This window comes from Triticum urartu, chromosome 3A (assembly GCF_056163025.1).
Source record: "Triticum urartu cultivar PI428250 chromosome 3A, HENAU_Tu73, whole genome shotgun sequence".
NCBI lineage: Eukaryota > Viridiplantae > Streptophyta > Magnoliopsida > Poales > Poaceae > Triticum > Triticum urartu.
In genome coordinates this window covers 610,891,987-610,907,668 of record NC_141875.1, presented here as the reverse complement: position 1 = coordinate 610,907,668, position 15,682 = coordinate 610,891,987, and the positions used below count along the sequence as shown (strand labels likewise).

The window sequence follows — 15,682 nt, the reverse complement described above, 5'->3', positions numbered from 1 at the left end:
GGGTTTAGTGGGTTAAGTGCTGTGTTACGTCAGTGCGATATGCAGTCAAAAATAATGGGGAGCTGCTGGACTTTTTCCTTCCCTCGAGAGGACTTCGCCAGGGCGACCCGCTGAGTCCCTACATTTTCCTCTTCGTCGCCGATGGCCTGTCCTGCCTGCTGGACAAAGAGATTCGGCGGGGAAGGTTAACTCCTCTTAAGATCGCTAGAGGCAGCCCGGGTGTGTCAAACCTCCTGTTTGCCGACGACAGCCTACTCTTTTTCAAAGCTTCCAAAGAGGAGGCCGAGGGTGTGAAGCAAGTGTTGGATGAGTTTCAAAGGGGTTCGGGTCAACTCCTAAGCTACAGCAAGTGCTCAATCATGTTCAGTGAAGTGTGCCCAAGTGATGTCCAGGAGGAAATCAAAAGTGTACTTGAGATAACGGCTTCTACGTTCGAGAGTAAGTATTTGGGGCTACCTACGGCAGAGGGGCGTATGAAAGAGTCATCTTTTCAACCAATCATGGAGAGGTTCATCAAGAGATGCTCGGATTGGTCTGAAAGATTCATGTCCCATGCAGCAAAAGAGGTCCTCATCAAGTATGTTCTTCAAGCCCTCCCAACGTACTGCATGGGGGTGTTTAAGATGACACAAGGTTTCTGCGATAAATATGAGAAACTTATCTGGAACTTCTGGTGGGGAGAAGAAAATGGGCAGAGGAAAGTCCACTGGATGTCTTGGGAGAGAATGATCAAGCCTAAAAGAGGAGGGGGTATCGGTTTTAGAGATATGAAACTCTTCAACCAAGCTTTGTTAGCGAGACAAGCTTGGAGACTTATTCAGTGGCCCGATAGTCTGTGCGCGAGAGTGCTGAAATCAAAATACTATCCTAAGGGGGAGCTGCTGGACACGGTTTTTGCTTCTGATGCTTCTCCGGTTTGGCGAGGCATTGAGCATGGTCTCGAGCTCCTGAAGGAGGGCATTGTCTGGAGGATCGGAAATGGGAGAAAGGTTAATATCCAGCGGGACCGGTGGATCCCTCGTGAGAGTGGTCTGAAACCTGCTAACGTCATTCGTCGATCCAGATTGCGTTGGGTGAATCAATTGATGCTTGCAAATGGAAGTGGATGGAATTCAGAACTGATTCACCAGCTATTTTATGGTTTTGATGCGGATGCGATATGTAGCATCAGGATCCCGAATTCGGCTGCGGAGGATACTTTGGCGTGGAATTATGAGAAATCTGGAGTTTTCACTGTCCGGAGTGCGTATAAGCTGGCGGCCTCTCTTCAAGATCAGTCTGAGGGTGCGACATCGAGTTCTACGAACGCATCACACAACCGTAGCATTTGGGACATCATCTGGAAGGCCAAGGTACTAGAAAAGATCAAAAACTTCGGGTGGAGGACGGCCACCAATACGCTGCCGACCAAGCTGAACGAATGGAAGCGTACTTTGGATATGGACAGTACCTGCAATATTTGTGGAATGGGAGAGGAAAACGAACACCATGCTGTAGTCTCTTGTACCAAGAGCAGAGCCCTAAGAACGGAGATGAGAAAGGTCTGAAACATCCCCAGCGAAACGCTCTTTCAGTTTACTGGGGAGGACTGGTTACAAAATTTATTAGGGCTATGCAATATGGAAACAAGAACAAAAGTATTGTTGCTGCTGTGGCGTTGCTGGTTTCTTCGGGACGACTATTTTCATAGTACAAGGAAAGAGTTGGTTAGTAGATCGGCTTTATTCCTGCAGCAATACGTAGAGGAGATAAATGACAACATCTATGTATCTATTTCAGATATGAAAGACAAGCAAGGTCTGGGGCAGCTCAGGAATGCTTCTGTTGGAAAGGAGTCAGCGGGAGGAGCTATGGAGGTGAGATCGGGGTGCAACTTGGCGTCCTCTGGTGCTTGGTGCCCCCCAAGTAATGGCCTGGTGAAACTGAATACTGATGCCTCTTTCTTGGCTAACAATGGGCAGGCATGTATTGGTGCAGTAGCTCGCGACCACAGGGGCCTGGTGGTCTTCTCGCAGTCTAAAAGTATCGAGTGTTGCTCGTCGGTTGAGGAAGCGGAGGCCCGAGCTCTCTTGTCGGGGCTCCAATCTTTAGCGGCTCTGTTCAGAGGGCCCGTCATTGCGGAAACAGACTGCTCCTTCTTAGCAAAAGAAATCCAATCTGAAGCCAGCAACCGTTCTGCCTGTTTTTCAGTCATACACGATGCCAAGATTGAACTATCAAAATTCAGAAATGCTCAGATGGACTATGTCAACAGGAATCAGAACAAATTGGCTCACTGCTTGGAGGCCCGGGCGAGAAAAAAGGGAGACGTGTACAAAGTTGCAGGTGTCCCGGATGATTTAGTGGAAGAGATGAGAGCTGACATGGAATCAGCTCAAGAGTAATGGAGTGTTACTCTTTTTCCTCAAAAAAAAACAAGGATATATGTGTGGGCGACATAGTTGTTGCTTTTCTCGTATCTGGATCTACGCCTTTTTCCTAACATGGTCATAAAGAAATGACAAAAAAACAGTGGGATTACTCCCACTGCATGTATTTATATTGACTTCTTTGGCATATGAATTGGGAAATGGTTCATTTCAACCGGCAGATCGCACGCGACCGTCTGCCACCTCTGTGCGACGAGTGTCTTTGGGTGCCTATTCTTGTAAAAAGAATCTGCAACATCATGGAAAGAAGTCCACATCACCCCCCAGGGTTTCACAAACCGGCTAATTTACCCCCTGAAGTTTAAAACCGGGTACTTAACCCCCTGTCTTTCTCAAAACAATGTGAATTACCCCCTAAACCTGATTATAGTGGTTTTGTGAGGTGGTTTGCTGACGTAGCAACGTTGCGAGGGGCCAGGTCGGCAGAGTTCTTTCTTCCCTATCCCATCTGCCTGCAATCACGTGTATACGGCATCGTTCACATCCTCTCACCTAAACCATCCTTGGTGCCGGCGTGCCAGTTTCACCCCGACATCGAGGTCCCCCGCGAACAGCTCGACGTTGAGGTACTCCATACTCGCTGTACAACATCAAACAGTTTACATCAGCCGACAAGGAGCCCTAGCATGATGGAGCTCGTCCGGCGTGGTTCACTAAGCACCGCACGCTTTGATTTTTCGTAGGATGTGGTATAGGTGCACCACATCCCTCCCGTTCATCCTCTCCTCGAACCCCGGAGTCATGCACTTCTCGACCTTCACCTTGAAGTCTCTGCCCTTATGGAGTTGTGCAGGCGGCCGGGACACACATCTTGCTCCTGAAGGTGGAAAACATGACGGCGCTGTCCGGGATGGAGGAGAGTCACTCTGCCGAAATCTCCTCGACCTCACTCTGCGGCAGCTCCGGCATGTTCGTGCCGGTGACGAGCACCAGCCTGCCGAGCTGGGAGACGAGTCTTGATCACGAGCGAGGGCCTGACTGGCCTCGAGCCCAACGAGGAACCGAGGACGCCATGGTAACATGCATGACTCGTATTTGTGAACACATAGGTGATTTTGGCAGCCTGGTGGTGAGGGAGGACAAAGGTGATGCTCGCGTTTGACGTCCTTGAACTCGCTGATATACATGGGTACACACATCATGGGAAGGAATTCAGTTAGATGTGCTTGGACAGCGGCAAGCCGGATGAGTCAACGCTCCTGGGAGTCCTAGCAGTATTCTCAGATCGGCGATGGGTCAGAGCTGCAGCTTCGATGATGCACTCCGCGCCTGATTGAAGTGATGGCTTTCGATGTGTGACACTCTGGTGGCGTCGTGTAGGCTGCACGGCAACCCGGAGATGATGCGGTTCACCATCAAGAAGCTGGCAGAGTTGAAAGAATGGACCAGCAAGCTACATGGTGATGTCGGCATCCAGGCGCTGCACACGACGCCGGCGTGGTGCAGGCGTGCAGCTGAGGATGGACAAGGCCAGGTGCAGTTGGGTGCAGGTCCGAAAGGACAAAACCACATGCCCAAACCACTCTAATCAGGTTTAGGGGATGATTCACATGGTTTTGAGAAAGGCAGGGGGTTAAATACCCGGTTTTGCACTTCAGGGGGTAAATTAGCCGGTTTGTGAAACACTAGGGGGTTATGTGGACTTCTTTCCAACATCATGTGTTACAAAATTTCTTTCCGCAGCAGTACCCATGTTGTAAGAAAATGAAGATGGAAAAAAAAGAAGTATGCAATTTTTTCTGCAACATCATCTGTGTTACAAAATTTTCTTCCACAACAACACCCATATATTGCAAAGTGAAGACAAAAAAAAACTCCAACTTTTTTCTGCAACACCATCTATGTTGCAAAATTTCCTTCAGCAACAACACCCATGTTGCAAACTAACAACACCCATGTTGCAAAATTTCCTTCCGCAACAACACCGACGCGTAGCATGCCCCATATAAATTACAGTAATAGAAATGAGAGCCTACTCTATGTATGTACCAAACATAACCTAATTTAGGAGTGAATCCACCGAGTTAATGGAAAGCAGAGACCCAGTTGGAAACTGAAAGTATGCTTTCTTATTAGCTCTGTGAACCAGCAGCTTGATTTCCTCTTTAAATTTCCTTCTGCGTTTGTAGAGGTTTCCCTGAATGTTCTAGAAGATGAAATCATTTCTTGCAGTACAGAAAGCCCAGCAAGTCAAAATGAATAATTCTAGGAAGAAAGGCACCCCTATCAGATCTCTGAAATGCTCGATCATTCTCCAACGAAATGACATTGATGCAAAATTGATGCAACCGGGAATCCAGGACATAAATATCTCCAGCAAATCGATGCAAAATGACATTTGAAGAAAAGATGGTCTCAGGTTTCTAGAGTGTACAGTCCACACATAGGGCAGTTGCAATCTTCAATGTGAAATTGTTTTGTCAGAAGAAGCTCTCTGGTATTCAGTCTGTCGTTGATCAGAAGCCGAAAGAAAACCTTGTGCTTACTTTGGCAACATACTGGCAATAGCAACATGAAAAATCTAAACAAGCTAGCAATAGCAGGCTGCAATGCATGGGAGGGACAGTCCAACTCAACACATAAAAAACTTAACCAGTTTGTGAAGCAAACAATGGTACCGTAGCATTATTCCAACTTCAACTCACCAGGTGTTTACTTCCATTCCATTCCATATGTATCACAGCCAATGTAAGATCGACTCAACAGACATGATACAGATTATCAAAATATGTTGTGTTACATTGCTCTGGGATCACTCCCAAATGGCCAAACGTAGATCATCTCGTCCCAGCCGGTGCTGGCGAGCAGCCCATCGGTGAGCACGCTCATGTCGATCCCAGCTACGAACTCGGTGTGGTGGCCGTACCTTTGCAGCAGGGCGTCCTCTTTCCGGTAATCCCACATGCAGACCGTCATGTCGTAGGAGCAGGACATGAGCATGCCCTGCCGATGCGGCGAGAACTTGACGCGCTTGACGGCGTACCCGTGCCCCGCGAGCTGGGCGAGGGGCGCCTGCGGCGAGCGGACGTCCCAGATGCGGATCGACTTGTCGACGGAGCCGGTGGCCAGGATGGACGGGTCGTACTTGTCCCAATCCAGGGAGAGCACCTCGTGGTCGTGGGCCGGGATGACGAGGGTGGGCCCCGGCTCCCGCACGTCCCAGACGCGGGCCGTGTGGTCGCCGGACGCCGACGCGAAGACGTCCGGGTGCCGGGCCGACCACGCGGCGGCGTAGACGCAGTACTCGTGGCCGCGGAAGGTGCGGACGGAGGCGGGGCGGTCGGGGGACCAGAGCTTGAGGGTGTCGTCCCAGGAGGCGGAGAGGAAGGCGTCGCGGCGGACGGGGTTCCAGTCGATCCCGTGGACCTCCCGCGCGTGCTCCCGGAGGAGGCGGACGGGGTTCTGCGCCGGCGGCAGCGTGACGTCGAAGAGCCGCACGGAGCCGTCCCCCGACGCGGCGGCGCAGAGGGAGTCGTGGGACTCGGACCACGCGCAGTCGAAGAGCGCGTCGGAGGTGGGGAAGGAGAAGAGCGGGGTGAGGCCGGGCCCGCCGGGCCCGGCGGCGGAGAGGTCGAGAACCAGGAGGTGCCCGTTGCCGACGAGACCGAAGTGCTGCGAGGTGGCAGCGAGGAGGCGATGCTCGTGGAACGGGCTGAAGCGGACGGAGAAGCCCGGCGCCGGGGCCTTGAACGACGGCATCGCGGCGGCGGTGTGGATCCGGGACGGGCGGGGCGGGGATAGATGGGGAGTGGGGGGTGGGAGGACTTGCGGAGACTCTGCCTTTGCGTTTTCTTCACGGGGTTTCCCGGATATATTTTTTATTATAAAGAAAATCCATTTTTTTAGTTGGAACCGCAATTCCATTAATGTTGTGTTTGGATGTCTGTGTTGAAGGGCTTCATATTGAATTGGGCGGAATAACAATTCGACAAGAAGATCTTCCTAATGGCCATGGATACAAATTCAATTGTCTGGTTGTTCATTTAATTGGCATTGGCTTATGAAATCACAGTAAGGTTTCAATATCAAATGTTGTTTACAAATTATGGAACTGAATAGTAACATCGGTATGAAGATAATACTTTGTTTTACATGTCTCAAAGCAGCAATCTCAATTCACAAAAATAGCCATGTGTCAATCAATCTATACACGGATGATTCAATCTAATAATAATACAACGTTTACCACCATGTCACACAAGCATGCATCTGTTCACCTCCTCCTCCTCCTCCTCAAAGTGCATCAACGTCCTGAACTCCTCACGGTGCATCAAATTCTTCAATGTTCCCACACTACATCAAATTCACACAATCTAATAATACAATACATATGTTCATTCAACAACGTTCAACACCTCCTCGTGGAGATAAGCCTGCAAATAATCAGACCCATGATTAGTAAGGGAAGGAGAGGAGGGGAGGAACGGGAGAAAGGGAAAGTGAGGACTTGGAGGAGGGGGGGGACATGAGCAAGGAAAGGAACCGAAGGGGGAAGAAGATAGGTAGGCTAAATCCGACGGAAGGGGACGACTGGGAGGTCTAGGCAGGCAGCGGAAAAGGGGCGACAGGAAATGAGGTTCTGCGGCTGGGAAGGTCGGCACCGTCGAAGATGAGGGTCTAGACGGTAGATGGGGGGCGGGGCGGGCAGAGGAGGGGAACGAATGACAGAGCGATGGCGGGAAGAGGAAGGAAAGGAGCGGATGCCGAGGGGTCTCGATGGTGTGCCGCCTGACGAAGCTTAATCTGGTAGATCTCGGGTGACGGGTCCCGAGCTGGTGATCTTTGCTAGATGGTAAGAGGACAAAATAAGGTCCCGGTATTTCCCTAGGTTTGGACCATTTCGAAGAGGTGAAACCCTACGTCTTGCTTGTATTGTATTGACTGTGGACGGGGTACAGAGTACAAATTGGTCTGCCTCGAGATCGTATGTCTCAATGAATCTCATCTATCAAATATGTTCTATCGACTTATGTCTAAATAATATGGTAATATACATACCACGGATGTGGTCACTTATGGACAAATACTACGGTAACTTTGACCCAGAGAGAAAAACAGTTGTTGAAACCATACCCCTGATAACTTCTGTGGAAATAACATGGTAATATATGCACCGTAGACCTGATAACTCAGGTATAAACACCGTGATAACCTGTTAACCCGGGGAAAAGGTTGTTGAAAACATGCCCCGGTAACTTCTATGTCGATAACATGGTAATATGCGAATCATTAACCTGACTTACACACAACCACCATGGTAACTTCTGACTGGAGCAAAAAAAGTTCAAAACATACCTACGATGAATTATGTATAAATAGCATGGTAACATAACACACAATAGAGCTGATAACTCACGCACAAACACCACCATAACTTTGACCCGAGGGGGTTGTTTAAAAACATACCCCCAATAACTTTCATGTAAATAGCTTGGTACTATACGCATTGTATACATGATAACTCATGCACAAATACAGCGGTAACTTTGACCCGACCTAGTAAGAAGGTTAGAGAAACCAATTTTATGCCCTGGTAATTGATGCGGCTTGAAGCTACGTCGGTATTTCCCCAAAGAGGAAGGGATGATGCAGCACAGCGGCGGTAGGTATTTTCCTTAGTGATGAGACCAAGGTTATCGAACCAGTAGGAGAACGAAGCAACACAGCGTAAACAACCAAATACTCGCAACCCGACGTGTAAAAGGGGTTGTCAATCCCTTTCGGGTAGCGGCGCCCCAAGATAGGCAAACGGACGTGAAATAAATTGTGGTAGATTGATAGATCGAACGCCAAATAAAATAAATAAGAATAAAATGCAACAAGGTATTTTTTATTTTTGGTTTAATAGATCTGAAAATAAAAGCAAAGGAAAAGTAGATCGCAAAGGCAAGTAATATGAGAAAGAGACCCAGAGGCCGTAGGTTTCACTAGTGGCTTCTCTCGAGAAAAATAGCAAACGGTGGGTAAACAAATTACTGTTGGGCAATTGATATAACTTCAAATAATCATGACCATATCCAGGCAATGATCATTACATAGGCATCACATCCAAGATTAGTAGACCGACTCCTACCTGCATCTACTACTATTACTCCACACATCGACCGCTATCCAGCATGCATCTAGTGTATTAAGTTTATGGGGAAACGAAGTAATGCAATAAGAACGATGAAACGATATAGACAAGATCTATCTATGTAGAGATAGACCCCATCGTTTTATCCTTAGTAGCAATGATACATACGTGTCGGTTCCCCTTTTGTCACTAGGATCAAGCACGGTGAGATCGAACCCACTACAAAGCACCTCTTCCCATTGTAAGATAAATAGATCAAGTTGGCCAAACAAAAACTAAATATCGGAGAAGAAATATGAGGCTATAAGCAATCATGCATATAAGAGATCAAAGAAACTCAAATAACTCTCATGGATATAAAAAGATAGATCTGATTATAAACTCAAAGTTCATCCGATCCTAACAAACACACTGCAAAAAAAGTTACATCATATGGATCTCCAAGAGACCATTGTATTGAGAATCAAACTAGAGATAGGAAGCCATATAGCTACTAACTACGGATTCGAAGGTCTACAAATAACTACTCACGCATCATCGGAGAGGCACCAATGGAAGTGGTGAACCCCTCCGTGATGGTGTCTGATACGTCTCCGTCATATCTATAATTTTTGATTGTTTCATGCTAATATTATACAACTTTCACATATTTTGGCACATTTTTATATGATTTATTGGACTAACTTATTGATCCAGTGCCCAGTGCCAGTTCCTGTTTTCTGCATGTTTTTTGTATCGTAGAGTATCCATATCAAACCGAGTCCAAATGCAATAAAATTTCACGGAGAATTGTTTTGGAATATTTGTGATTTTTGGGAGTTGGAATGACCGCAAACGGAGGCCCACACACACCGCAAGACACCGGGGCACGCTAGAGGCCCCTGGCGCGCGGTGGTGGGTTGTGCCCACCTCGTACGTCGGTTGGACCTATACTTCGGGCGCAAGGAAGTTTATATCCAGAAAAATATCGTGTCAAAATCTCAGCGCAATCAGAGTTACGGACCTCCGGGAATATAAGAAACGGTTTTCGGCCAGATCTGGGAAACGCAAAACGGAAGAGAACAGAGAGGGGGATCCAATCTCGGAGGGGCTCCCGCCCCTCCGCCACCATGGAGACCAAGGACCAGAGGGGGAACCCTTCTCCCACCTAGGGAGGAGGCCAAGGAAGAAGAATAAGGAGGGGGCTCTCTCCCCCTCGCTTTCGGTGGCGCCGGAGTGCCACCGGGGCAATGATCGGGACGGTGATCTACATCAACAATCTTGCTACCGTCAACACCAACTCTCTCCCCCTCTATGCAGCGGTGTAACTAAGGATGGCAATTTTACCCATGGACATGGATATCCATGGATACCCGAACCGAATGGATAGGGTTTGGATAGGCTTTTGTGTCCATGGGCGGCGCCCAAACTCGACCCGGTTGCTCGTGGGTAGGGCATGGATATAATCTTGTGTCCATGGGTATACCCAAAGCCGACCCGATAGTATGACTTAATGGGCAAAAATCTGCTATCCCTACCCCACAGTCACATCTCCCACTGCAATTTTACACTTTGTTATCTAAAACATGCAAAAGAAATTACACAATCCCCATCGTAACTCTTATTAGTTGATATTCAATCCCCTCTGTATCATACTCCAATGCCCCTTCCCTTATTTTTATCTCCTTGTTAAATGACTTGTCATTCTCATCTGTTAGAAAAAACTAAATTATCTTAGGTTGTTAGTGGACATTGATTTTCCATAAATTAATGTTTACCATAGTCTTATTTATATGTCTCAAGAAGACCCAATGGATATCCAGTGGGTATGAATATCCATCGGGTTTGGACATTGACACGTTTTTTCACCCGTGGATATTTTCATGGGCGGGCAAAGATTGTCTTCATGGACATGGATATGGATTTGATATTGTTCAACCCGAACCAAAACCGACCCATTGCCATCCTTAGGTGTAACACCTCTTCTCCCGCTGTAATCTCTACTTAAACATGGTGCTCAACTCCATATATTATTTCCCAATGATCTATGGTTATCTTATGATGTTTGAGTAGATCTGTTTTGTCATGTGGGTTAATCGTGATCTTGGTTGGTATGATTGTATATTTTATTTATGGTGTTGTCATATGGTGCCCTCCATTCTCGCGCAAACGTGAGGGGCCCCCGCTATAGGGTGTTGCAATATGTTCATGGTTCGCTTACGGTGGGTTGCGAGAGTGACAGAAACTTAAACCCGAGTAGGTGGGGTATGACGTATGGGAATAAAGAGGACTTGATACTTAATGCTATGGTTGGGTTTCACGACCTTAATGATCTTTAGTAGTTGCGGATGCTTGCTAGAGTTCCAATCATAAGTGCATATGATCCAAGTAGAGAAAGTATGTTAGCTCATGCATCTCCCTCATATAGAATTACAAGAATGATTACCGGTACTTGTTATCGATTGCCTAGGGACAAATAACTTTCTTGTTGACAAAAGCTCTCTACTAAAACTAACTTAGTTGTGTTTTTATTAAACAGCCCCTAGATTTTATTTACGCGCTCTTTATTATCTTGCAAACCTATCCTATCACACCTACAAAGTACTTCTAGTTTCATACTTGTTTCCGGTAAAGCAAACATCAAGCGTGCGTAGAGTTGTATCGGTGGTCGATAGAACTTGAGGGAATATTTGTTCTACCTTTAGCTCCTCGTTGGGTTCGACACTCTTATTTATCGAAAAAGGCTACAAACGATCCCCTATACTTGTGGGTTATCAAGACCTTTTTCTGGCGCCGTTGCCGGGGAGCAATAGCGTGGGGTGAATATTCTCATGTGTGCTTGTTTGCTTTATCACTAAGTAGTTTTTATTTCCTGCTCTAAGTATTTCTCTATCTTTAGTTATGGATATGGAACACGAAACACCAAAAAAATTAGTGGTACTTGCTACTCATGGAGATGGGGAACCTTCTAAAACCCTCGATGCTCGTTATGTGAAAAATATTATGCACTACTTTGATAATCCTGAGAAAATCCCATCCAACTTGATAATGGGAGTGTTGGATCAATGTGAATACTTTAGGGATTGTCGCTTGACTCAAAAGGGAAAACTTTTATGGGATCAAATTGAAATGTTGCAATGGTATGCTTGGAATCTATGCTTGAGATATGATTATACTTGTTGCTCTAAGATTGAAGTTCCACACCTTTCCTATTCATGCGAATTTAATGATAATGAAATCTTGGCTTCTTATGCTAGAGGTATATATGATTATTATGATGTGGAACGAATAGAAGAATTCGTTGCTTTTAAGGGTGCTTATGAAATTGAATCTTTGTTTGAAAAGTTTGAAGATTTTGATGAGTCAGTTTATAGACCTGAAAATCTTGCTATCCTTAAATATTGATATGATTATTATAAATACAATTACGATACTGATGTATTTATTGATAATAACTCCGATGTCCAAGAAAAGATTAATATTTTGCAGGAATCTATGGAAGAAGAAATTGATGAAACTATGAGCTCATTGGATGAAAAAGATGAGGAAGAGAGCAAAGAACAAATGGAGGAAGAACGGATTAGCTACCCGTGCTCACCTTCTAATGAGAGTAACCCTCCAACTCATACATTATTTAATGTCCCTTCATGCTTACCGAAGGATGAATGCTATGATAATTGCTATAATCTCGTTGATTCGTTTGAAATATCCCTTTTTGATGAACTTGATACTTGTGGCCAAGATGCTAATATGAATTATGCTTATGGAGATGAACTTGCTATAGTTCCTTATGTTAAGAATGACATTGTTGCTATTTCACCCACACATAATAGTCCTATTATCTTTTTGAATTCTCCAAACTACACTACATTGGAGAAGTTTGCTCTTGTTAAGGATTATGTTGATGGGTTGTATTTTGCTACTACACATGATGATTTTGATGAATATAATATGCATGTGCTTGCTGCTCCTACTTGCAATTATTATGAGAGAGGTACTACATCTCCGCCTCTTTATGTTTCCAACACGATAGAATTGCAAGAAACTGCTTATGCTATGTATTGGCCTTTACTTGATGTTCATGAATTGTTCTTGTATGACATGCCGATGCATAGGAAGAGAGTTAGACTTCGTCATTTCATGGTTTATGTTGCTTTGTGCTCATTACTAAATTCCAAATCATTGTTAATTAAAATTGGCTTTGATATACCTTGGGATCCGGGTGGATTCATTACTTGAGCACTTTATGCCTAGCTTAATGGCTTTAAAGAAAGCGCTGCCAAGGAGATAACACCGAAGTTTTAGAGAGTCATTTATTTCCGTTGAGTGCTTTCATAAAGTTTAAAAACGAAAAAATATAGAGGGGAACTTAAAAACCTTTTCACAAAAAGAGAAGCGATTGGAAGTCATGCATTGGAGAAGTGAGGGTAGACCTTGAACACTTGTGTTCATGCTCATGGAAACAATGTAGATTTTTTCATGAAGACTCTCACAAAAACAATTATCCCCTTGTACATGTTGGGTTCTACGGTAGGGTGCGTCGACTGCAAATTAAAATTTTCCTGCGCGCAGAACAACCAAGTACATGCTACGAGAGATGGATCACAGTTCGTTACCACTAGACGTGCAGTGCCGTGCAGCGGAAGAAGAGTTGGGGCAGCGCATTCACGTGGATCGTCTCCTCCTTGTTCGATCTCCCCCAAACAGTCGGTCGTTGGTTCCCACGTACAGGTTCGCCGGAGCGGCGCAAGTGCACCGCCTCTAACAGTATCCGCGCGTGCAGGAGGAACGTCGTGCGGCGGACTACTAGGTCCGATCGCACAACCGGCGGCGAGTGGAGGTGTCTATTCGCAACACATGCAAACCCTAGTGACAGCGCCGAAGGGATCAACCACATGAGTGTGCCGCACCCCACTTTATATAGGCGTCCGTCGCGGGCTCAACACTTGGGCCTCGCACGGACCCTAAAGCCCATAAGTCTACTCGGCCACAATTCGAATACATCTCGGATCACATCCGACCAGTGTCCCCGGATCCGACCTCGTAGGTTCCTTCCCTTAAGCGTGCGACCCCTTAGGTTCAAGACGGCTTGGTCGCAGTTCAGATCACCTCCGAACTGCACGGTTGGTAGCGGCCCCTAGCAAGGCATGGCGAACACCAAGCAGACTATGAAGCTAGTTAGGCGAACCTGTACATCACACTTCCATTCCTTTTGCCACACGATATATGTTATTGGGCTCAAGGCGAGTCTGTCATCCTTGTGCTAGCCCGACCTCTTTCTCGTTCCAGTGATGCCGACCACAAACCAGATTATCTCATAATCCTTGTCACATGGCCATGCTTATCCTGGTCGGATCACACGAGGGGCCCAAAGTATATCTCTCCTGATCGGAGGGGCAAATCCCATCTTGCTCGACCATGTCTCGCAGCATGGGTCTGTACAAGCCCGAAACCTGTATTTGTAACTACCCAGTCACGGAGTAGCGTTTGGTTGGCCCAAAGCAAGTCTGTCACCATCCCGAGTACATGCGCCAGCTCAGGTCTTAGGACATAGAACGTATGTTGTACTAGAGACTCACAGATGACATATAGCTGCGTCTCATAGTTGGGTCTGTCCGACTCTGACCTTATCTCAACTCGGATCTGACTACGTCGAATCCGACTAGATCCTTCCGAGTCCATATTATCCGGTTAGAATCCAATGCTCCATGGCTAGTGAGACCAAGCCATCGACCGTGTCATATGCTAGTCTAGTCGGCTGCGCGTCCACACAACCCTTTCGACTAGGGACCTTTTAGGACAGTCATCATACAATGCATAGTCCCAGAAATAAGTCACGTACTTGCTGATACACATCATTGATAATGTCCAAGGACTATCTTTATTCATAAACACATAGGAAATATCATCATACATGATTGCCTCTAGGGCATATCTCCAACAGTCTCCCACCTGCACTAGAGTCAATCAAATAGACATCGAATGCTCATAGCTCTGACGTGCCCCTCATGCTTGGTTTGTGTAAGCGGCTTAGTCAACGGATCCGCAACATTTGCATCCGTGTGTATTTTGCATAACTCAACATCACCATTCTTTACGATCTTTCATGTTAGGTGATATTTCCGATCTATGTGTCTGGTCTTGTGGTGATCCCTCGACTCCTTGGCTTGTGCAATAGCACCAGAATTATCATAATAAAGGTCCACTGGTTTTACCGAGGCTGGGAAAATACGAAGATCATCTAGAAATTTTTGGATCCAAACACCTTCCTTTGCAGCTTCACAAGCCGCAATGTATTCGGCTTCTGTGGCAGAATCGGCCACTCTATCTTGCTTGGAACTCATCCAGCTCACTGCTCATCCATTCATGACATACATGAATCTAGACTGTGATCGACAATCATCTCCGTCGGTTTGGAAACTAGCATCGGCATAACCCCTTATGACGAGCTTTTCCTCACCTCCATAAACTAGGAACATCTCTTTAGTCCTTTTCAGGTACTTCAAAATAGTCTTTACCACTGCCCAGTGGCCCTCACCTGGGTTGACCTGGTATCTACTTGTTAGGCTTATTGCAAAAGCAACATCAGGCCGTGTACATATCATGGCATACATGATGGATCCAATTGCCGAGGCATACAGAATCCGACTCATCCTGCTTTGCTCATCAGATGTCGAAGGACTCTGAGTCTCGCTTAGCCTTATACCATGTGAGACATGCAAGAACCCTTTCTTGGCCTCACTCATGTTGAACCGCTTCAACACTTTATCTATGTACGTGCTTTGGCTCAATCTGAGAAGCCTCCTCGATCTATCTCTATAAATCTTGATGCCTAAAATGTAAACTGCCTCACCAAGGTCCTTCATTGAAAACTTGCCATTCAATGATTCCTTGACCGAGTTCAGCATCGAAACATCATTTCTGATCAGTAGTATGTCATCCACATACAAGATCAAAAACACAATCGAGCTCCCACTTAACTGCTTGTATAAACAAGTGTCCTCATCGTTTTTGATGAAACTGAGACCAGTGACGACCTCATCAAAACGAATGTTCCAACTCTGAGATGCTTGCCTCAACCCATAAATGGATCTCTTGAGCTTGCATACTTTACTAGTGCTAGTCGGATCGACAAAACCCTCGGGCTGTATCATATACACGCCCTTGGTTAAATTTCCATGAAGGAAAGCCGTTTTGA

General features: G+C 46.2%; 1 protein-coding gene across 1 annotated transcript; it reads right to left on the bottom strand.

Annotated features, from left to right (window-relative positions):
* Positions 1–4,974: 4,974 nt before the first annotated feature.
* Positions 4,975–6,202, bottom strand: PEX7 (peroxin 7). The gene has a single exon (XM_048709310.2). It carries the CDS (start codon positions 6,126–6,128, stop codon positions 5,166–5,168), a length of 963 nt encoding a protein of 320 aa, XP_048565267.1. The 5' UTR covers positions 6,129–6,202; the 3' UTR covers positions 4,975–5,165.
* Positions 6,203–15,682: the final 9,480 nt, after the last annotated feature.

Coding starts and splice junctions, on each gene's coding strand:
- PEX7 (XM_048709310.2), bottom strand. CDS start 6,128: ATGCCGTCGTTCAAGGCCCCGGCGCCGGGCTTCTCCGTCCGCTTCAGC.